Below are 22,428 nucleotides of genomic sequence, written 5' to 3'. Positions count from 1 at the left end.
CATCAGTTTTTTTTTCTCTTTGATCTGTGGTGTGAGGTGGTTTTTTGTTTGTTTGTTTGGGTTTTTTTTTGTTTTTTGTTTTGTTTTGTTTTGTTTTGTTTTGTTTTGTTTTTAGGATTCTCTCCGGCTCTCTCCTTCTGCTCGTACAATTCTGGGACCATCGGCCGGCTGCTATGCGAGCCAGAGGCGCGGGAGTTGTAAGACGGCCCTGACAGCTTGGGGGAGTCCTGCATGAAGGCCGAGCAAAAACTGTTCAGCGCCCTGTGCTTGTGGCAGGGGAAGCCTGGTCAGGTGCAGCATCTGCCTGAAAATCTTCCTGTCACAACACTGCCCACAGACATCTCATGCACACCCAGAGGGATTCTAGAAGTCAGCAGAGACCTGCCTAGAGGGCCACATGCAGTTAGAAAGAACATAATTTCTTTATAATTTTTTTCCTGTCTGCTCTTAACAGTTTAGGGTGTTTCCACACCTTCTCCCCCACGGGTGAACGGTCACTTAGTGCTATCACTGTATCTGAACCGTGGCAGCAGGGACCCAGTAGGGGCTGGAGGATCTCTCTTATGGGGAAAGGATGAGGAAAGTACATCCTTGAATGATGAGCCTTGAACAGAACAGCGGAGAGGGGACCTCATCAATGTCTACAAGTACCTGAAGTGAAGTGCTAAAAGGATAGAGCCGGCTCTCCTTGGTGGTGCCTGATGCAAACACACCACTGGAAATAATGGCTTTGGCTGCCTTTCCCAGGGTGTGCCAGAGCCTAGGCTGCCCTCCACTGCGGATAGGAGTGATAGGATGGGAAAGGTCCTCCACTATATTTTTTATGACAAAGAAGCTTCAAGGAGGTGAAAAGGGAAGGAATCACCTTTGCTCTAAGGCAGAAAGCAAACAATCAAACGGGCTGTTGTTACCCTTTAGATATTACAAAAACGTGCCACCAAATTATAGTTAAACACCAGGTCCACAGGTTGCCACTCAAGGAATTATTGCATTCCTATGGCTGGAGGTTCTTAAGAGTGGGCTGGACAAGTTATCAAGTCTCACAGACTGGGCAAGGGGAATGGCTCAGTGGATCTCCTAAAATCCTGAAAGTCACAATTATATTATTTCATCCTGAACTTTCCTCTATAATTAACAGTTTACCTGTTAATTAGAACTGTGTTAGGGCTCTGAAATTCTTCTCTTCCTCTTTGATCTCAGTGAAATTACTTAGCAAGTTGGTGGAAGAAGTTGCTGCTTTCTATGTCTGAAAATGATGGGCAATTTTAGAGGCAGCTGAAGTGAATTTCAGGTATTGACTACCTTCCCAGAAAAGGCATGTATATGGTTTCACCTAATAGGAAGAAAAGAAGCATTTCCTTTTGCTTTAACTCATTTTGTAGTAGAACATTTGCACACTCTCAGCACCGTAAATCCAGCTTTAGAGTCATCTGAGAGAGAAAAAAAATCACATGTAAGATTTTAGAAACTTGTAAACCCCCCAGAATAATTCTTGCACACAAGGAAAGAGTACTTTCCAATACTTACTTAGGAATGCTGCATAATCTCTGAAGAAGCTATCTAATGGCCTTCAAAATCCCTTTTCAGTCTGATGCCAGACTTGAAACTTGCCCTTGCACAGACAGCAAATATCCACCCAGCAATCAGTAGGCACCAGTCCTCTTGGCTGGTGTCCTTACACCTCAGATCCCACTGTGATTAAAGGTGTCCTGGTTTGGGATGAAAAGAGCCCAGAGCAATGTTCACCTTGAGCATGTGTTGAAGAGTGTTACAGCAGTTTTTGATTCCTTGTTCCTGGACCTTAATGATGGAGGGAAGGAACTGGGTACTTGTTTTTAACCGGTAGAAGAACTATCCTTCCTAGTGCTGTTTTTGATATTTTTGTTTTACATGAAAGGTAACTCATGATGCTGGCATGCTGAAGCCCCAGAAAAGGTGGGCTGTTCTGCAGAGGACTGGCAGTGCAATCAAAAGCACATCACAAAAGTGATCTGGCTAGAGCAGAGGCATTTCAAACAAAATAAGATTATTAGTAACACATTTTCAAAGTGTAGCTGAATTCACTCCTCGCTGTGGTAGATTTTAAGATACTGGCTCACAACTACTTTCACTTTCATTTCTGTTCTTCCTCAAAAGTGTGACCAAGTGTTTTCCATGTCACAGCAAACGTTTATGGGAATGAACTGCAGAAGAAGTAAGAATGATAAGGAAGACAATACCTTAACTGTAGATCAACTTATACCAGCAGCTGAGTCCACTTTTCTTTCTTGCTACCTCCTTTAAGTTACAGCCCTACATTAGTTCCATTTTGTAAGTTTTTTCCAATCTTATACGAAGTATCTTGGCTGTGAGTGAACATAAAGTTTTGCATGACTTTTACAACTAGCAATTTTTTGGAAAATGAACCTTCTCACTTTTTTTTCTATAGGCATATTTTCTACTTGCCGTCATATTTCACTTCTGTCTGAAGGGCATAGAGTCATGCAGTCGTTAGATTTATTCTGTTTCCAGGACATTCTCTTGGCCGCTTATCGCGTTTTTGTTTGTTTTATTGTGGACATAACTCCGTGGTATCCTCCACGGGCCAACGAGCCTTTGTTGATAGAAACGTTGTCGGAACACGCCACGAGGTGGCATCCCGGTCCTGTGTCTGCCACCATCCGCCCGCGGTTCCCAGAGCAGCCCCTCCTCTGAAACTCAATTCCTTAAGTTAACGTAGTGCCCGTTTCATTCCAATGAGCTACAGAGCAATGAAGGATTTGTATTTGCTGATAAAGCCAATTTCATGTACAAATGAAGCTTTTATTAAGGCAAATCACTGTCTAGTTTCTGAGTTGAATGCTGCATATGGAAACTTTACAAGCTGTCTTTAAACAGTCTCACTATAACATTAAAAAAAAAACAAACCACAAAGTATTATAAGGAGTGTGACTCGGACTCTATCACCTCATCCTGCCTGTGGCATTAATACAGTGATGACACATACATTACCAGAGTGACAAAGAGCCCCGCATCTCTGAACATGTTCACCCCCACAGACACTGTTAGCGGTCAGCACCACCTCTGCTTTTCACCTGTAGATTTTGAACTGAAGGTCATGCAGGAAATTGGTGCCAAGGTGAAGAAGGGAACCACAATTTCTGCCTCCCAGGTCAGGATACCAGAGCATCAGCTGCCCAAGGACACAAGACAAGGTCTGGTTTAATTCCCTTCCCTTCTGCATGGATTCACAAGGCTGGTGAGCCATGGGAGCAGTCTGTGCTATGACATTAGTACTGTCACCATGGCAGTCAAAAGACACAAACCAGGCAAAGTGTTTTTTAAATTGGTGGGGGGGGAAAGAAAAAAAAACCCCAAAGATTTTTTTTCCAGCACGTAATCCTTTTTCCAGGCTTTCCCCCCCTTCCAATTATCTATCCCAATATTCTTTCTATATAATACTGATGTCTTAAAACATAACTGTAAATCTCTTCCAGAGCTACAGATTCACTATGAAACATGTTCTGGACAGTAAGAAAAACAATATGACAGCCTTACTGTACATTCTTCTAGGACTGTTTCTTGAGAACTACAGTTGGAAAAATTACTCTGAATTGTGTTTTAAAGAGGAATTATTTTATGCAAACCAAGGCAGTTTATTTAAGGTAACATTATTGAAAGTCCAACACAGATTTAATTACCACTCACAGATCTAGATAATATTGTCCAAGGACCATTTTCCAGACAGTCCTTTTGCAGGAGCAGCTGCCATGTCCTATTAAGAAGTACTCTGATCATGAAATTATGAAAGCTCTGATCCTTTTAAAAGTCTGAACTTTTTCTCTTGCATGTTGAAAATCTGCTTTCTAGATTCTTTTTATACTGCCTTGTGGCTACAGTCAATCATTACCTTCTGCCTTTCCATGCTTTGTTTCCCTTGTGCTCTTTAGATTAATCACACTTTAGTAAACTATATTGACAACGTTATTATGCTGTGCCTAATTTTTGTTTTGCTAGCAGAAAAACAGAGCTGAGAGGTGCCAGTCTCTCCCCCAAAGCAGGAAAATAATAACAGACTATAAATTGGTATTACAACACATGCTCTGGCTGGTGGTGCTGTCTGCTCTGTGTAGCAGGGAATAGCAACAACCCAGACAAGGACAAGGAAGCTGGGCTGATGGAGGGTGGCCACAGCAGGGTGCCTTCATGACTGTCCACCCAAACTGTGCCCACATCATTTGCAAGGGTTGTTTTTTTTTTTTTTATAGAAATTAGAACTCTGTATTCCATAACTGGAATAATTGATATTGTGTAAGCTGCCGTTCTGCACAAGAGATCCAGCAAAATAAATGAAAAAACAGGAATGATCTTCCTCTCTGCTCAGATAAGAAACTACCTGCCTAATTCTATCAGGATGAAGTTTTGCAGTTTGTTCATTCTCTACCCCAAACCAGGTAGTAGGTCTCAGTTTCATGTCTGTTGGGACTGTGGCCTTGGTTCAATCAAAACAGAGTTCCTTGTGTAGCCTGCAACTGCTGTCATCCTCCTACCATAGTGCACGCATGTCCCTTTAAGTAACCAGGCTGAAGTGGAGTGAGAAGCACGTGAGAAGACAAATATGAGCTCCTGAGCTTTTATCACCATGACTCCCCTGCCTGCTACAAGGCTCACATGGAGCTGGTGTGTACATGCCAAACCCAGTTCTGAAGGGGGCTCTCTTGGGTTTACCATCAAGTGTTTCTTTGGTGAGAAAGGAGTGGTGGGTGGCTGGTGGTTCTGCTGTGGATGCGGGCAAAATCCAGGTACCTTAAAGATAAACCAGGTATCTTAAAATCTTTTGTACCTACTATTTATTACAGTTTGCTGATCCTCCTTTAAAAGTAAAAAGCCATATGATTAAATGTAATTTAATGAATTCTACTTCTCTTCTGGTCATGTATTCAAAGGGGCTTTTCTTACATGTCATCCACTATGCCATCAGAAATTTGCCTCCCTCTGTAGCATCTGGGCTTTAGGAGAGCTACTGTCTTCTATTAACCAAAGGCTTACGGTAAGGGATAGAAACTTCAGTTAAAAGTGCTCCCAAGATCATGATGAGTTAGGAGCTAATCTTTCCCCTCGGGTCTGAGGTCCAATTAGACAAGATCAAGGACAAGAATTAATTAACACTATTCCCACTTTACAGGTGAGTAGCCAAGAAGTGAACTAACAAACAAGTTATATTTCTGATGTATTTGAATATTCGAAAGTAGCTTGACACCTAAAACTTTTAAAAATCAGACAAAAATGCATCCTCTAAAGTTTTGATCCTGCAGAGGGCTTAAAAGCATAAAGAATTTTGTTTATACAAATAATCACACTGAAGAGGAACAGTTCCTCTGCTTCCCTCAGAAGTACATCCTTAGTTCCTTCATAGGACAAGCCCTAAGTCATACTGGTGATGAACTGTAACACTGATTTTGAAAAGCATCAGGGACTGAAAAAGTCACATATGTCAACAATAGCTACAAAATATCACTAACATGCCCAGTTCTTCTTCACTTTAAAGGTCATATACAGGAGAAAAAGATCTTTATTTCCCTTTTTTTGGTCTCCAGCTTGAACCACAGACACCGTGGAGAAACACTCCACTGCAAAAGTTGGGCATATGGGCAAGTAGGTCTTACATATTTATATTGAATTACTACTTCTCTTTTGTTTTGCTGGTGGCCACTGCTGTTGGGCATCCTTGGGTTTTAACGGTCACATCAAAGGAGCGGCTCTGGCGTGAGAACCGGTCAAAGTGAGCCAGATAATTAATGGATTTATTACTGAGGTCGGTTCCCATGATTGTCAGTGGGCAGCAGCAACTGCTGTGTCGTAATCCTCATTCTCTTGGTAAGGCACATACTGCCTTAAAAAGGTTTAATGATCCAATAGTGATTTACTAATGGGAATCTTTCTCATCAGTTTAGCAGGCCTTGAAGGAGGACAGGGTGGCACATGAAGGTCAGTTTTCAGCAGTATCAAGAAATGGTTTTATTTGTTTTGTTTTGAGATTCCTGTTTACAGTATTTTTATTCACTTACTGCAATAATAAATTGAAGGGTCAAAGTCATTGTTAGCTGGGCAGGTAACGGATTCTTGATAAGATGAGGAAGCAGACAGACATTGGTCACCGTAGATTGCGGCTGAAGGTCTGAGATAATTATCAGAAAACATTCACTTCAGCTTTTATGGTCGACAAAATGAAAAAGCGTGGTAAGAGGGACTGAAACAGCCTCATGAAACCACAGGCTGGCAGCTGGTCCTCGCCACCAGCCCCTGCTGGGGCGGCTGCCTGAAAAGGAACTTTCACTAAGGTTCCATTCCCTTTCTGCTGGGAAAGGAGGGAGTGGGACAACTAGTGGGACAGCTGCCCAAAAAGAGGGCAGGGGAGGGAAAAGGAGAGAAAGAAACTTTGCCTACCCAGAGGGAAGGAGATGCTCTTGGTGCCCAAGGAACCAGCGTCCCCACCGCTGCTCCCCCTTGCCACCCTGGTGCCTCTTCAGAAAAACAAACCCCAGAAAAGCCAAGAAAAATAAACTTCCTTCTCCTCCACCAAAATACATTTAGAACGCAACAGAGGGAAAGGGGGTGGGGAGAAAAACAATGTTACTTTATTTTAGGGTTTGTATAATAAAGCCAAGGGTTGTGCTGGCAAGTGACATGAAGAGCTATGCGAACAATCCACACCCAACAGACCTCGTCTTGTTAATCAAGTTGTGAAAGTGTACCTTAAATGTTTAACTTTTGTTTTAAACTTGTTAAGGGAGACAGTTCTTTTTCTCCAGAAAATTAAAATTACTTTTCTCTCTGAGATATGAATAAAATACAGCATTCTGAGTTAAATCAAAAGTAAGGAGGGAAAAATGTAGGCCTTTACACAACGACAATTTTGTCTCCTTGGGTTTATACATTGCCTGGTAGTCATATATTAGATTTTCACTTACCACATAGTAATATCTGTGGGTATTCTTTACAGGTAGAACAGTTTTCTTTACATCTTCCATTGAGACACTGTTTTCTGGAACGGGTGCAGAGGTCTTGCAGTTCACAAAGACAGGGTTCGAAATTTCCTAGCAACCGCAATTTCTGTGTTGCATCAAGGTATTTTTTCATCCTGAAAACTTTCTTTATAGAAGAGAAAAATCTTGAAAATGAGCTGAGTGGAAAGCAAAACTCAGTCACTAACTCAGAAGGACTTTCCTGTAGAATAACTAATAGCACTGTTCAAACATTGTCTAAAACATTTAACTTTGCTCGAATTCAATATTGACAGTTGTATATCTATAAAAAAGGAGTCTGTCTCTTCAGACCTTGAAAGTAATTCAACCAGACATATTTCATTTTATTTCTCATAATCACTTCCTTTTGCTTCTGGTATTTGAGTATCTAGGGTACAACACTAATTCATGTGTCCCAGATTTACATTGCCACCATGAATGCAGAAAAAATATCCCCTTAAAAGCAAATTATATTGATGTCATCTTATAATCACTACCACTGCTAAAGTGAGAGGATTAAGAGAACTTCTAAAATCAGTGTTGATTGAGATGTTGACTGGTCTTAGTTTTATGGGAGTAATGGATGACGATGCATTATCACCAAATTATTTTCATACTGTTCTATTGTTTCTTCTGGTAAGGAGTCTGATTCTTTGAAAAAAAATTAAATATGTGAAAATATTATTAAGCTTCCAATCTTATATCCCCAAAGATAATGTAAGATAGGGAGAAATTCAATTGCCTGGCCATACATATATCGTGCAGCTTAAGCAACTTGGAACTCCCTGGTACCTGCACAGGACTGGCAGAGGTGACACAGGACACAAGGGAGACATACCCCCTCCAAAGTGATAGTTGGAGCCCAACTAAGGACATGACAAACATTTAGACAACTAAATGATGACTAAGTGATTGTGTTTGCACATTCATAGCACTTTACAACTTCCAGCAGTAGCAATTACCAGGATTAAAAAAAAAAAAAAAAAAAAAAAAAACCAACAACAACAACAAAACACCAACCACACCTCTCAAAATAGAAATTCCCGCACATTTTATGGAAAGTACCTGTCAATTATCTGTCAAAATATTATTTCATTTATAAATTAGGAGAGGTTCAGTTTGCCCTTGAGTGGAGATTTCAGCACTTCTAGCACCTGCCTGGTGCTCCTCTGTTTATCATTTCTGGTTATGATCAGATGTGTTGCTGCACTCATTCCTTTGAGACTTTTACACACCAGTGTCCAAGTATTTACTATGTAAACTGATAAAGCAGAAAAACAGAGCATGAGTAAAAATGTCAGTGTTGAGTAAGATTGACTCAGGTTCATGCAGTGGCCTCACACAAATGAAGCTTGGATACACATGAAGCTTGCAAACAAAGCTATACCAATTCCTTCATCTTTTCTTGAAGTTGAACAAAACTCCCAGTTCAATCCCTCAGGTCCTCAGTTGTGTGATCTCAGGCTAGCCCTGCCTACAGAAGCAGATGTAGTAGTGAGGCTGGTGACTACACAGTGAGGCTGGTGACTACAGAGCTGGTAAAAAAAGTCCGTTTCACATGCCAGTATTTTCTGATGTTGTATCATTTGACTAAAAGATGCTTGTGATCTTTTCCTGTTATAAAGAAGAGATTCCTCATTTACAGTAGCCCTAAGAATTTTCCAAAATCCATGTCCCAGGCTTATCTCATAACATCCTGATTGAAGTATCCTCTTTCAAAATAGCTGCAAACATTTTGAAGGTTCACAGTAAGGAGGCTGCAGCATGAGCTGGCACCTCCTGGCAGTTCTTCTGGCAGAGGTAGTCACAGCCAGGAGACGATTATTTTGCTTTGAATATATGCATTCAGCCCTCAGCCACAGTAGCCGGTTTTTCTTCTAGGCAATACCTAATGCCGGATTTCCTCCACTTGCAATCACAGCAAAGGGAGGACAGGCAGCACCGCCTCTCACTTGCCTGTCTCCTCTCTAGGGTAATAATCTTCTCTCAGCAGCCTAAATGCTTTTTATTTGCATTGCTGAGGGCTAAGGTTTCAAGCCTGCTAATGCTGAGTGACAGAATTGGTTTTTAGTTTTTTTCCTTTTAAGAAAAACATTCTAGGAAATTGCATAACCTGCTTTGATCCTCTTGATAACTGGAATTTAAAGTTGCAAACCCACCCATTGAAAAGTTAGTCAAAGCCAACTGCTAAGTGTTGAACAAGCAGCCTGACTTGTGTTCTTGTGGTATGTGCCATGATCTACTCTTAAATTATATAAATTACTAACTTTATTCTTCATCTAGGTCCATTCATCATTTAATGGACAATAAAGATAGAAAAGCCTGAAGTAAGGTTGCACGTGCACAACCACGAGTCCTAACTTTTGCATCTTGGTTATGCCAAGGAAACAGCTTTACCTGGCTGTTTTCAAAACTGCATAGATGCCTTCAGCTCTGACCTGTTGGCACAGCAACAACCCAAGCCACCAGAAGCTACTACCCTCTGATGTCTTTCCAACAGCACATGTGAAATACATGTGGATCTGGCCTGGTTTTTAGAAGTGAAAATGGGATAAGCACAAACAAGCTGCACAAATCTATTGTGGTGTGGATCTAATCAGTGTCTTTTGAAATTGCCATTTTTTTAGAATGAGTCAGAATATTGCACTTTGGGAAACAAATGATGTTTCGAGGCACATCAATTAGATTGAAGACCTTAGGCGGAACCAAGTCAGTGAGTGCCTATTTTTAAGGTGATACACGCCTGGGAGACCTTCTACCAAGCTCTTCGAGGGCAGGTTACTAGTTAACAGCTTACATTGAAGTAGAGCTGCAACCTGCTCCTTCATCCAAATAAACCTCACTTTTTATCTACCAGCCATTAATATCCTCTTTTTTCTTGAAAATACACATTTATAAAGTGAACGATACCTCATCTGTATGCTGCTAAATATGCTATAACAGCAGTACAGCATTTCTGCCCTTAACAACAACAACAAAAAGTTATAGTTCCCCAAACAACACTACTTCAAAGAGTATCAAGGTTGATTAACAGTATAGGGGTTGCAAGACTTCTTCCCCCTCTTTTGTCCATTTTTTCAGGTGAACGACAATCCCTCTTCACTTAAGTGCTGGAGACCAGGTCATTGAGGCAGGGATGGGTTCCAGGTTTAATATTTGGGAGGAAGGATGATAAGGGAGTGTGCCACCAAGCTCAGGCTGCTGAGGCTTTTGATGATGGGTGAAGTGTCCGACTATAGTGTGTGTGATCCCCTTTTTCTGTGCCTCAGTCGTGCCAGCTGTTATTTTGGCATTCAGACATGTAAGACTTTGTCCTCATCCTTACAAAACAGAGTTTTTCACACTTTCCACTGAGGGGCTTAGTAGCTCTGATGAAACAGTAACAACTCTTGCCTCAGAGAGAACTGTCAAATTAGAAGACCATAACTTGAGGTAAAAACTACCTCCTCTCATTCCATGTATTTATGAATTAATGATGTTGGGTTAACATTTTCACCTTCTAAACCCTTCGAAAAGCTGAACCTGGAAACCTCAGTGATTTTTGGGGCTCTCCAGAATGAACAAATATGCTTGTATCATTAAGCATACCATCAACTCAGAACCAGTTTGCAAGCCTGAAAACCAATGCTGCTTTGCTATTTTTCCCTGCCTATTCCAGAGCATGCTAGACAAGATGGGCTTCCTGGCTGAGCGAGGGGAGCAGAAGAGTACAGAGCAGCCAACAAGTTTGTCACTAGGGGCAAAAAAACAACCCTGAGTCCACAAGTATTCCTCAAAAGCAAACAAATACTGCAACAAATCATCCATAAAACACAGTCAAAAAGAACTTCATTTAATTAGTGATATGTAAAGACTTTTGCATAGAAAAAAGGTTAACAAAGTAATGCATAAAAGACCGACTAGGTACAGTATTTTTAAAACAAATATTTTAAAGTATATTTTGCATAATGTTTAACATTTTCAATGCTTATTGCTTTCTCCACACAGCAGAGAAATCAAGTGCATAATAATACATGCTGTGTTTTATTTTTCTTTTCTTTTTTTTTTTTTTTACATAAAATCTCTAGTTCTTGATTGGTTGTATTAAAATACTTAGGTTATTTTAAGTCACTGTAATAAAAAATGAAAGCAAACCATTTTATGCAGCACTAGTTTTCTGGGTATTGACAAAATAATTTACTCACATCCCATTAATACATTCATTTTGGTTTGGAATCAAACCCACATTACAATGTTGGCATGTTAATAGCCAATTTAAAAATCGTTCCTACCATAACTTCATTCATACCCAGAGTGATCATTCTCCCAGAAGTTGATAGTGAAAAGAAGAGGGATCTTGCACCGAATCGGCTAAAAGTAAATGTCCAAATACAGCTAAATAAGTTAACTCTTACAACACTGAGTCTGTTGTATTGGCATGAATCAACTGTATCCAAGTGTGCACACTTTAAATAGGTGGTTACTTCTGGGTGCATGACAAATTCACGGTTTGTGCAGATAGGAGCTAGCACCATGTTTAAGCCATAAAAATGGGTGCCTCAGGGCTCACAGGCAGTGCTGAAACGTTCATTAATCCCAGCACTGATAAGATAATTGCTTTTGCCAATGCTATGCTAGACGTCACAATTTGGCAAGTCTGTACAAAGAAAGTGAACTAAGGAAGCGAGAACTAGGCCTGTCAAACTAAACATTCTTCCTCGGCAATCTTTTGGCTAAAAACCCCTCTCCCCTTCAAGAGCACACTCTGCCCTGGAAAAGTATCCTAGTTCTGAAGTTGAATGCAGAATTTCACCTCTCTCCCATACCATTTTCATACCTGTGCAATGTTATTTGTTTTAGCAGAACACACACACACACATATAGATATTTATTTATTATTTTTTCAATGTCAGGCACTTATGAAACTGGAACTCCTTTTCTAGCCTGGGGAGACCTGGTAGATGCATTCCCTCACCTCTCTGTCAAACAAGGATGCATAGCTGGAGAACTATTAGTTCTAATGCCTACGTATCTCTACGTGTTTTGCAGGAAACCTCTACATGCCGATATGGTCACACTGTTACGAAAGCCAGTGCTGCTCCCTCAAGGTGCCTCCAGCAAGACAAACCGAGAAGGCGGCGGCGGCGTCTCCCCGTGTCCCGTCCGACACCTGCGGTGAGGATAATGGCGCCGTCCCCCGCGGCCGCCTCCCAGGCCCGTGCGGTGAAGGCGGAGCAGGGAGGACACGCCGCGTCCCGGAGGCTGCCGTGGGCGTGGGGCTGTGTGGGGTCGCGGCGGTGAGCACATGCACGTGTGCTGAGGGAGAGGCGGGAGCTGGAGCGGGAAGAGGTGTGTGTGTGTGGGAGCCTTAGAAGGCTCCAACTTCAGTCCCCCAGGGTCGGTAGGGCTTCGTGCCGCCCCCGCTGCCGGCCTGCTGAGGGCCGGCGCTGGCTGACACGGCCAGCGGCGGGGTGATGGCGGTCGCCGCAGCGACGGCGGCGGCGGCCGCGCTGGGCGGGAGCATGGGGAAGGTGCCGGCGAAGGAGAGGGGGAAGCTCTGGGCTGCAGCTGTGGCTGCTGCCGCCGCGGCGTGAACAGTGGCCGACAGGGACAGGAGGGAGGTAGAGAGAGGAGGCACGCAGGGAGCGATGCTGCCAGCGGAGGGGACTCTGAGGGCGGCATCGGCGTGGGCGAAGGTGGCCGTGAGCAGGGCGGAGCCGTGCGGGGGCACGTCCGAGGACAGTCTGCATGGCGCAGCGTCGGAGGCGTGGAGTCCATTCGGCTGCAGCAGAGCGGCCGGGAGGTGGTGGAAGGCGGCGGCCCAGTGGTGCGGGTGCAGGGGGTGGTGGTGGTGGGCCATGGAGGAGGTCATGGCAGCAGCTTCCCTCTGAGAGGCACAGGTGCTCAGGTGAGACACGAGTCTAACGCGCAGGGGATCGGATGTGTCGAGACCTTCCACCGAAGTCAGGTACCTCGCGACTTCTGTCAAGCACTCCCGGAACCCGATGCTCATGAAATCCATGGCCAGGGAATGAGCGTCAAAATAACCTGCAAGGGGAGGGCAAAATATGTGTTGAATGTGGAGCTGGCCAACCCAGTCCTGGCTCAGCCACCGCATCTCCTGTTTGCCATTTATGGGTTAAGATGTGCAACAGAAGTTTGTTCTTTGGTCTGTAAATGATCTCTGTGACCATGCCTGTAATGTAACAGGCTGCAGTTGTTTATGCAGACAACATACAAATGAAAAGAATTAAGTCCATAAGACACTTAAAAGATACATGATGCCTCTCCTGAAATTCCTCAGCAAGCTGCTGCAGTGCAGTGTTGATCCTATATGTGTGAATGAGATGCTTATCCACACAAAGAAACAGGCTGGAGATCAGAGAGCTTGCATGTACTACCCTGCCTTTTCTTCCCAACACTGGCATTCGTCCTAACGCTTTCAGACTATTTCTTGACATTGTGAGATAGTTGTAGCTGCTGCTGGGGTCCTCTACTTCACAGAGTCATTAAGACAATATGACATACGGTGTTGCTTAACTACAAACAAAAAACATCTTGTGATGACTCTGCACACACACAATAAAAAGCTTTACTGAGAAAACGTTTTATGTAATGCCATTGCTAATTTGGAGATGGAGGACTGACAGTCATATGGCCCATGAGGTATTTCAACAAACAGCAACTGGAGCTCCACAGGCTTGGGACAAAAAAGCATTTGAAAAAAAAAAATGTCTTATTAAATGCACATGAAAAGATACTCCCTTTCTAAAACCTTGTGTTTAAGTTGCAGCTCTTCAAACACAAAAACCTATTCCACTTTTTTGAATTTTCTTGTTTTAGTTAAAATGTTGTCTCCTTGGGGGAGCAATATCCTATCCACCCCCAAGTTGGCATGGTGTTTTTCCTCTCGCTTTCAATGAAAATTTTTAAGTATGCATGACTGTGATGTATCAGTATATAAAGATCAAGTGCCCCTCTTATGGTGGAATGTGGCAGCAATGCCTTGTGCTCTGTCATGAAATAATCTCTGCCTTTCTGAAAAGTGTTAGCACTTCAGATGGCTTTTTTCACTTGAATTAAATTTCAAGCTAGAAAGAAGTGTTTCCGCTGCTGCATGCCCACATTATAGAATTAACTCAGGCACATTTATCGATGTTGCTCCAAATCCCCTGCCCACTATACACTCCATCTTGCCAAATCACGATGGTGCTTCTGCTGCAGGCCTATTTGCTCATCTGAACCTGAGAGAAACTCTGGCTTGGCCAGCTGATCAATGCACAGGAGAAGTTGAGGACTCCTGTCCGCAAGCACTGACTCCTCACAGCTTTCTTCCTGCCAGGTCCACTGCAACCAAAGGTTTGAGTGAGCTCCTCAGAAACAGAGGCCAGGCATGCCAACAGTGGTGAGATAGCGGGGTACCTTCCCGGGTGCCAGTCAGCCTGGCGTGGGGATTGCTTCTGTGCCGGAGGCTGCAGGACCTCCAGCAGCTTCAGAGGGGCTGACGCACAGCCAAAAACCACTTCCCAGCTCTGGCCACGAGTCAGCCAGCCTGGGAGTCCTGAGAGCACTCGGCTCAAGCCAGGGCTTCTCGGCCTCCCTCCGTCCTCCGTCTGGACTGGAAGAGATGTGGGGGATGTGGTTGTCACCAGCTTCCCCTGAGTCTGAGCTGCTGGCTCTATGACAAGCCATCCCAAAGCCCTGGTGATCCTGGCTCCCTTTCAGTCTCCTATGGTGGCCGAGACATGAAAACAGAGGGTACTGGGACTGGGACTCCCAGGCTCCATTATATTTTGATGGTTATCTTTTCTCGGTTTCCCCTTCGATGGCTTCCCCCTTCTGAGAGAGACTTAAAAATGTTGTTTCTCATTTCTTTCCCAAGAAATTTCAACCCAAGAACATCATCCACCATGTGCACATGCCAGTGTTTTGTAGTGAACGGGAACTCTTGGTTTTACCTCATCTGTCCTGGTAACCCACCTGTGCTGCATGCAGGCCACAGGTCACTTGAGGTACATGAACCCATGCACTGACCCAGGTGTCACTCACTCAAGATAAATTTGTAGTGGAGCTGTAATAAAGCCACACTGAGTTCTTTGCAAGCAACTCACTGTTGACAAATCACTCCTCCCTTGTGCTTGCTTGCACCATCAGCAAAAAGCCCTGGCCTTAGGCCAAATGAGTAATTCAATGTGAACAGGAGACCACTGTCCACACCTCTGCATCAGGGTGGCAGAAAAGTGGAGTGTGCACAGGACCTCAGAGGCATCTGCCTGCCTGCCCAGGCAGCTCTGAAAAGCAGAGAAGGGGGCAGAAGCCGTGTCGGGTTTTTTTCCACTGTGCCCAGCTCGGGATCAGTGTGCTGAGCAGTGGCCAACCCCTCCCAGCTTGCCAAGTCCCATCTATTCCCATCATGGATGTCCTCCTTTCTGTGTGAGGAAGATGAAGGGGAGCATATGGGTATCAGGACTCATTTCTCCTTTCTGCAGTAATAAGTGTTTGCCCCTGGTAAAAAATACGAAACTTTTTTTTTTTTTTTTTCTGATACAAAAAAAACCCCTCTGGCTTACAAGATGAAGTATAAAATGGAAGTAACTATACTTGCAAATAAAACAAACATCTACTTTAAAAATAAGAAATTATATTTAAAACTCTCAGATTGCAAAGTAAAACATTAAATGAGCAGGAAATGCAGGCTTAAACTTTGCCCAGTACTAATTCTCAAACCTCTTTTTCCTACAGTTTCTTAATCTGTGCAGTGAGATTACTCTTATCTCTAGGACAGGAGGAGCAGATAAAGTTGTAGTATTTGTGAAGCGATCGGGTATTATTGTGATGGGCCACCCAGTTTACACCTTTCACGGTGTAAAAGGCAGTTGCAGAAATAAGCACGCATTGTCTCTCCCTGCGCTACAACAGCTTCATCCCTCCCCGCACTGCCACAGCTCTGCCGGTGTCAGCTCGGGCAGGAGAGCCATGGCAGCAGAGACCAGCCAAGGAAGAGCAGACTGCAAGACCTGGGACTTCTAACAATATCCAGCTTGTCCAACTGCAGCCAGAGACTGGGCTCCACCAACATCCCTCTCTGTCCCGCAGCTCCCATCCCAGGCATTTCATCCCCTGCACCACTTGGCCACTTGACCTGACCCATTTATAAAAGAATCCCCTGCATACTTTTTTTGGGTGGGGAAGCAGGGCAAGGAAGCTTCCTGATAAAATTAGGTCTTCATTTGGGTTCACCTCCTGGCTGTCCTGCTGTCTGTGCAAACATCAGAGGGGTGGGAGCTGCTGCAGCTCCTCAGAGGAAAAATGTGCAGTGTGAAGTGGGGGTCAGGCTGGGAAAGCTGAGCTGCATGTGGTGTGGGGAGGATGAAGCCAAATAGCCACCACTTCCCTGAGCAACAGAGCACTGTGTGCTCCATGCACCGAGGGAGACAAACCAGCACGCAACCACACACTCAAGGAAGGCACCATCACTCGGACACACAGAGGATCCAAATCATCTGAATACAGACTGCGCAACCGTGATCAATTCTGTTTTCATACACTTCATAACTTTCAAGAGCATAGCTTTAGCAACTACAGTGCTTTCTCAAGGACTTCTTACATAAATACATTAACTTTCTTTTTAAATTTTGTACATCTTCTGAGGAGTCAAGAGGCATGCCAAACAAATTACCCATACATTTTAAGCTTAAATGAACTCCTAGCAAAAACTCCTTAACACCTAGAAAAAGGGTACGTGAGTTTAGTGTTAATTTTCACAAATATCGAAACACCAGCCCTTAACATGCTTTCCTGTAGCCATCTGCTGTTAGGCATGCACTGATTCTAAGCAGAGTTTTTTCATTGCTGCAAGGTACGGAGAGGAGCATAATTCAGTTCTGCACTAAAAACTTTGATTTAAAAAAACAAAAAACCAAAAAACAAACAAACAAAAAACTAGCAGGTTTTTTACTAGCCTTTACCTATATGGCATAGTGGGTGAGTGAAGAATCAGCTGGTTTCCATTACAACAATTCAAAGCATGATCATGGTTGATGGCATGGGATGTGGGACCGTGCTTACGGAATGCCAGCAAGTTTTTCGTTCCAAGTAAGTTCCAAAATCATGACTACACAGAACACCTCGTGGGTGGCTGAAACCATTTGGCCTCCAGCCCTGGGACTGTCAGCTTGCACAAGCGAGGTACGTTCGGCGCCCGGCTGATCTAATGGGTCAGTGAGTGCAGCCACTGCGTCATGCCAGCACCCATTAACAGGGAGCTACGCCGGCCTCTGACACACAAATGCAGCACAGAAATGTGAGTGCAGAGAGCACTGCCTGCCCGTCTGCTTTATCAGATACCTGGAGCTCCATACAGCAAGTCTGGGTTTTGTTTTGTTGAATGAGATGGTCTAACCTGGAACTGAAAAGTCTTTCCAGATCAAAGAAAATATTTAAACATAAGGTTCTTCTTTAAAGAACTTCTCTGTTCACTTCCTTCAGAATAGCGGCTCAATAATGAGTTTTACCATCAGGGTTTTTGCTATACAATTGTTGCCACAAACCTCCTGTTTATGTTTGGTGTTTGTGTATTTGTTTTGTCTCCCTGTGCAGATTTCAGTGCTCTTTGGAAACCCCAAACAAATCTCTGACTGGGCTGCCTGTGAATGAAGCCTTTACTCCCACAGTGTTATGAAAGCAAACACAAGCCCAGGGTCAAGTGCTTCTTTTGTCCCAGTAGCTCTTTCCCACGAGTTCAATCCTGCCATTAGCATTGATTTCCACTCCTTTAATCTAGAAACGCCTATCACAGCTCCTCAAAGCACTTTTTTTTAAATGAGATTTCCCCAAATATTAGGAAAAAAAAAAATCGTTGGCTCCTTACCTTTCCCTCCTGTTGCCTGCAGCATCTTCAGATGATCCACTGTCATTTGCAGTATTTCCGCTTTTTCTAATTTGGCAGATCCCTTTGAGATAAGAGACACATATAAATAAAGGCTTACAAGTACTAGAAACTTTAATTTTATATACTTTCCACTGAGCTCAGTCTTATGGTTTCAATTTCCCCTATCATTAGGACATTCTCAGCTTAATTCTTTCGTGAGCATCTGCTTCCCAGACTTTGTCTAAGGACTAATACCGTCTCCCTAATTTCCCTTTATTAGGGCTGTATCTCAGCACAGCTCTGGCCTTGAAGGTAGTGTAGAGATGACATCTTCATGAAATGAGAGAAATACGTAACTTTCTGGACTTCCTTTTTAACAACAAACACAAGTGGAGAGCTGGCAGGAGGGATCTGTGTGGCCATAGATTAAGACCCTGCTGCAACGTTATTTTTTGTGCTATTACCAGTAGGTGTCCCTGCGGACACACACCCAGCCCTGTCCCTCTCTTCACGGCCTGTTAATTTTCAACGTGTCATTTGGTTGTTGAATATTCCATTCTCATTTTTTCACTGAAAAAACTACCACACAGTCCACAGTATTTCAAGACAGTGAGAGGCCTATTTTGCAAGGACTAAATACTGTGGAAGAGTGTAGCTCCTCTGTCAGTGAAAATCTTTTCTGACACTGAGAACAGCTCACAGAGCTACAAGAGACACTGGAAAAGTACAAAATACAGCTCAAAAGAGAGTACTGGTATATCAATGTGTAAATAAAACTATTTTGCTTGGTAGCATTCCCTTTGATATCTGGAGCACACCCAGACAACACAAATGTTATTCCAGTGCAAGAGATCATCCCTTGGCATCAGTTAAAATCACGGCTGTGCAAGCTGCAGCCATCAGCGGATCGCATCCTGCGACCCAATTTTTTTCACTTAGCTATCGTCTGGGCCACCTCACTGTCTCAGCTGGCTTCACCCAGGTTGCACATTTTTGAGTTGGGCAAAGCTTACACAGTGCTGTACAGCCCCACTTCAGAGCGCTCATCTCTGCCACGCTCGGGAGCAGCACTGTGGCCTGGGGAGGGAGAGAGGCGGAAGCGAAACTAAACCTCCAGCTTGGGAACTCCAGTGAGCTGAATGTCAAGGAGCTGGGAAAGGACTGATGACTTCGTCCTTGGCATATTGCAGGAAAATGCTGAGACTTTCTGATTCAAATACAGCACATGCTCATTTTTAAGGCAGTAAGATTTTTCCAGTCTTCTCATTGCTTTCAATGCTTTCCTCGTACCAAGGTTGATGCGCGTGCGAATTTTTGGTCAGAATTCCCCATTTTACATGCAACTACATCCTGTAGTTTTCTCAGACTTCATCTTTTCCACAGACACAGTACAAGCCGTCTCAGTGAGAGTGACTAATAGCTAAAAACTGCATGGTGCTGGGTAATTTCCAAAGGCTCTGTAGGACTTGTTTTATAATGTTTGTGGTTTTAAAGAAATAAACAATAAAATGGGACAAACAACTGTTGTCTCTTGCCCCTGTTTATCTAGCTGAAAATATCCCTGTTACTGTTTTGCCAGAACCAACGCAAGCGCACAGTGACAACTACAAGTTACTAAAAATCATATTGCAGGTGACATAAATGATGCTCTCAACCAATACTTCAAATTTACTCTTTTTTTAACCGTCTTTTGCCCAGACCAGTGCTGAAACAGGCCTAACACCGTGCGGTGTTTGCCACGTAGTCACCACTTACATTCAGCACCTCCCAATCCTGCTCTCAGATTTTACTTTCTGGTGTTTTTTATTTTACTCTTACAAGGAAGTAAACTTATTTATTTTCCGATGTTTCATTTTTATTGAAACATAGTGTCAGTTGTATGTATCTATAGATCTTCTGACACTTCTAGCAAAACAGGAACAAGGCTAAATATTGAATCAAAGCCCCAAAAAATAAAATCCAAGATATGGAAAAAAGTTCATTTCAATGGCAAAACCAAAATACTTCCCCCCCCCCCCCCCCCAACATTGCAACCCAAGCTCTTGGTCTGTAATTTCATGATCAAGGAGCTGAGCCAAAGTTAACTGGATCCTTCCAGACTTCCTACTAAATACTTTCTCAGTGAAAGTCTGAGTATATCACTGACTTCACTAGCTCACACAACATGGGCCTATTCCACCTCCTAATGCACTGGTTCTAAAGAGCCATCTTAAAACATGAATAATCCAGACTATCTGCTCCCTTTTCAGAAAACTGAACTGATTAGTTTGCAATGGAAAGTATATAGATCTGAAGAAAAGGTCTCTTAAAGTAGCGGCAAAGTAAATTTTATTTAAAGATTTAGACAGAAGGCTAGTTTACATACAGGTTTGGGGAGTTGTGTTGGATTTGTGTATTTTTATTTTTATTTAATATGGAGCAATGCACATTTTAAACAAAACCACTACTGGAATTCATCGAAAGAACAGAGGCAACATGAACACAGTTACCCTTAAGGGAAAAACAAGCCAAAGAATGGAAATGTTTTTCAGCCTTATAATGAATTATGTTTCTAATAGTTTTGCCACAACAAAGCATTTTATTGAAATGCCTGCTTTGTGCCAGATCAGGACACATACAGTATTATTTTAATGAGATTTACAAGAGAACTAACATTGCCAGATGAGATACAGAATTTATTTAAAAAAAAAAAAAGCTTACTTGTTTTTCAAAAGCAGTTGGCACAAGCCTCCTCAGCTCTGATAAACTGTTATTTATACGATCACGGCGCCTTTTCTCTATAATCTATTCCCAAAAAAACAAAACACATTAAGTTTGTAAAAATGAAGGGCAAAATCACAGCACACATGCAAACTGTTAGATGCAAAAATAATTAAATGAAACATACCCCTCTTCTTTTCTTTCTGGCCATGATCTGAGATGTTGTTGTTGGGGAATTTGATCGAATGACAGAACTATTACTTTGCCTGGGAAACAATAAAAGTATGTCAGGTGTTGCACAACTTGACACCTCTCTTTGAAGAAACATTAGGTCACCATATTACGTATGCATAGCCCTTCTCATGCCATTTTCAATGCTTCTAAGATGTGCTTTGCATTGCACAGTGTTTTTGAAGACAGCGATATATTTCAGTTTTGACTGTCCTAGCATACATTTTGAATTGACAGAACACTCTGCTGGAAATAAAATCCTTTTCTGGAGACAGTTCACTGTTCAGCATAAATTTCATTTCCATTGCATATAAAGTTCTGCCTACTAAGTACAGGCTAAAGAACCAGGCCCAAATCCACACGAACCATCTCTATATGGCAACAGCAGTGGTAAGTGGACATACCCGATGACACAACCTCTGCCAGGCCAGCTCTGACGTTGCTGCCCATTGCTACAGAGTCAATAGATGCTCAAGTACGATGCCAGGTGCCCAGCCTGGCTCTGTTGCATTGCCCAGCAGCAGGAGCAGAATTCAAAATCTGCTTTTAAAAGCACGAGTACGAAGTTGCTTTTATTTCATCATGAGTGCGCGAAAAAGAATCAGTGTCTTTTAATACTCATTTAGCCACTGATGAGGACGAGACGGGGCTCTGGTGCATGAACCTCTAAATTGGCAGGAGCAGCCCCGAAGCCCCTCGGCGTCCCCGCACCCGGCCCGACCCTCCCTGGGCAAATACCACTGCTCGCCCTCGGCTCGCAGGGCAGGTTTGCTGAAGTTCAGCTGCTGAGGATCCCTGCTTACTTTCCACGGCTCATTTCCCACTGGCGCCGGTTCCCTTCGGTTGTTCGGCCTGATCAGGAGCGATTTTGGAAAAGGTCTGATTGCAAATGGCAAATTAAGCGAAGCTAATGAACCGCAGCCCGGTGGCTCACAATTAGTGCTGCGCGTAATTTCGAGGCTCGGGCAGTCCAAGCTAATTTTTGGTGGGCTATGCACGAGCTGCCAGCTGACCTGGAGGGGGACATAACACCTCTGCCCTCGGGGGGCCGCCGTCCCCCCCACCTCCATCCCAAGGGAGTGTCCAGGTCTCCCCCTCGCCCTGCCCCAGCTCGGGGCGCACCTCGGCCCACGCCACCGACGGAGACAGCGGCCCCGGGGGTGCCCCACTTACCCCGAATAGTTGTTCTCGCTCCCCACGTCTATAGTCTCGTCCATATCGCTGTCTGAGGTAGTTTCCTCGCAAGGTCGCTTCATCGTGTGCAAGGCGCGGGGGCAGAGATAAATAAATCCGGGGAAGCGGGGCTGGGGGGGGCTCCGGGCAGGGCACGGCAGGGCTCCGCACCGCCAGCAGAGCAAACCCTCTCTGAGGAGCTTTCCCACGCCGCGGCACAGCCTCAAGCCCGACGGCCCGCCCCCGGCAAGGCCCGCCCTGCCGAGGGTGACGGGCGGGGGCCGCCCACCGCCGGGGCCCGGAGCCGTGCGGAGGAGCGGGCGGCCGCCCGGCGGGGGCCCGCCGCCCTGGGCTCACTGCGGGCGGGGAGCGGAGCCGGCACGGGGCAGGGCGGGGCGCGGGGTCCCGAGCATCCTCATCTCCCTGCGGGCAGAAGGAGCGCCACTGGGTTCCCAGCCCTCCGATGCTGCC

The 22,428-nt window shown here is 44.1% G+C and overlaps 1 protein-coding gene across 1 annotated transcript; it reads right to left on the bottom strand.

Moving 5' to 3' along the window:
• Positions 1 to 12,216: 12,216 nt before the first annotated feature.
• On the bottom strand, positions 12,217 to 22,071 carry HEY2 (hes related family bHLH transcription factor with YRPW motif 2). The gene is made up of 5 exons (XM_066315333.1): positions 21,958 to 22,071; positions 20,741 to 20,819; positions 20,554 to 20,637; positions 17,854 to 17,935; positions 12,217 to 13,031 (listed from the first exon to the last, which is right to left on the bottom strand). Exons 1-5 carry the CDS (start codon positions 22,038 to 22,040, stop codon positions 12,352 to 12,354), a joined length of 1,008 nt encoding a protein of 335 aa, XP_066171430.1. The 5' UTR covers positions 22,041 to 22,071; the 3' UTR covers positions 12,217 to 12,351.
• Between the last annotated feature and the right edge of the window lie 357 nt (positions 22,072 to 22,428).

Source organism: Sylvia atricapilla, chromosome 3 (assembly GCF_009819655.1).
Source record: "Sylvia atricapilla isolate bSylAtr1 chromosome 3, bSylAtr1.pri, whole genome shotgun sequence".
Taxonomy (NCBI): domain Eukaryota; kingdom Metazoa; phylum Chordata; class Aves; order Passeriformes; family Sylviidae; genus Sylvia; species Sylvia atricapilla.
This window is presented reverse-complemented; position numbering and strand designations above follow the sequence as displayed.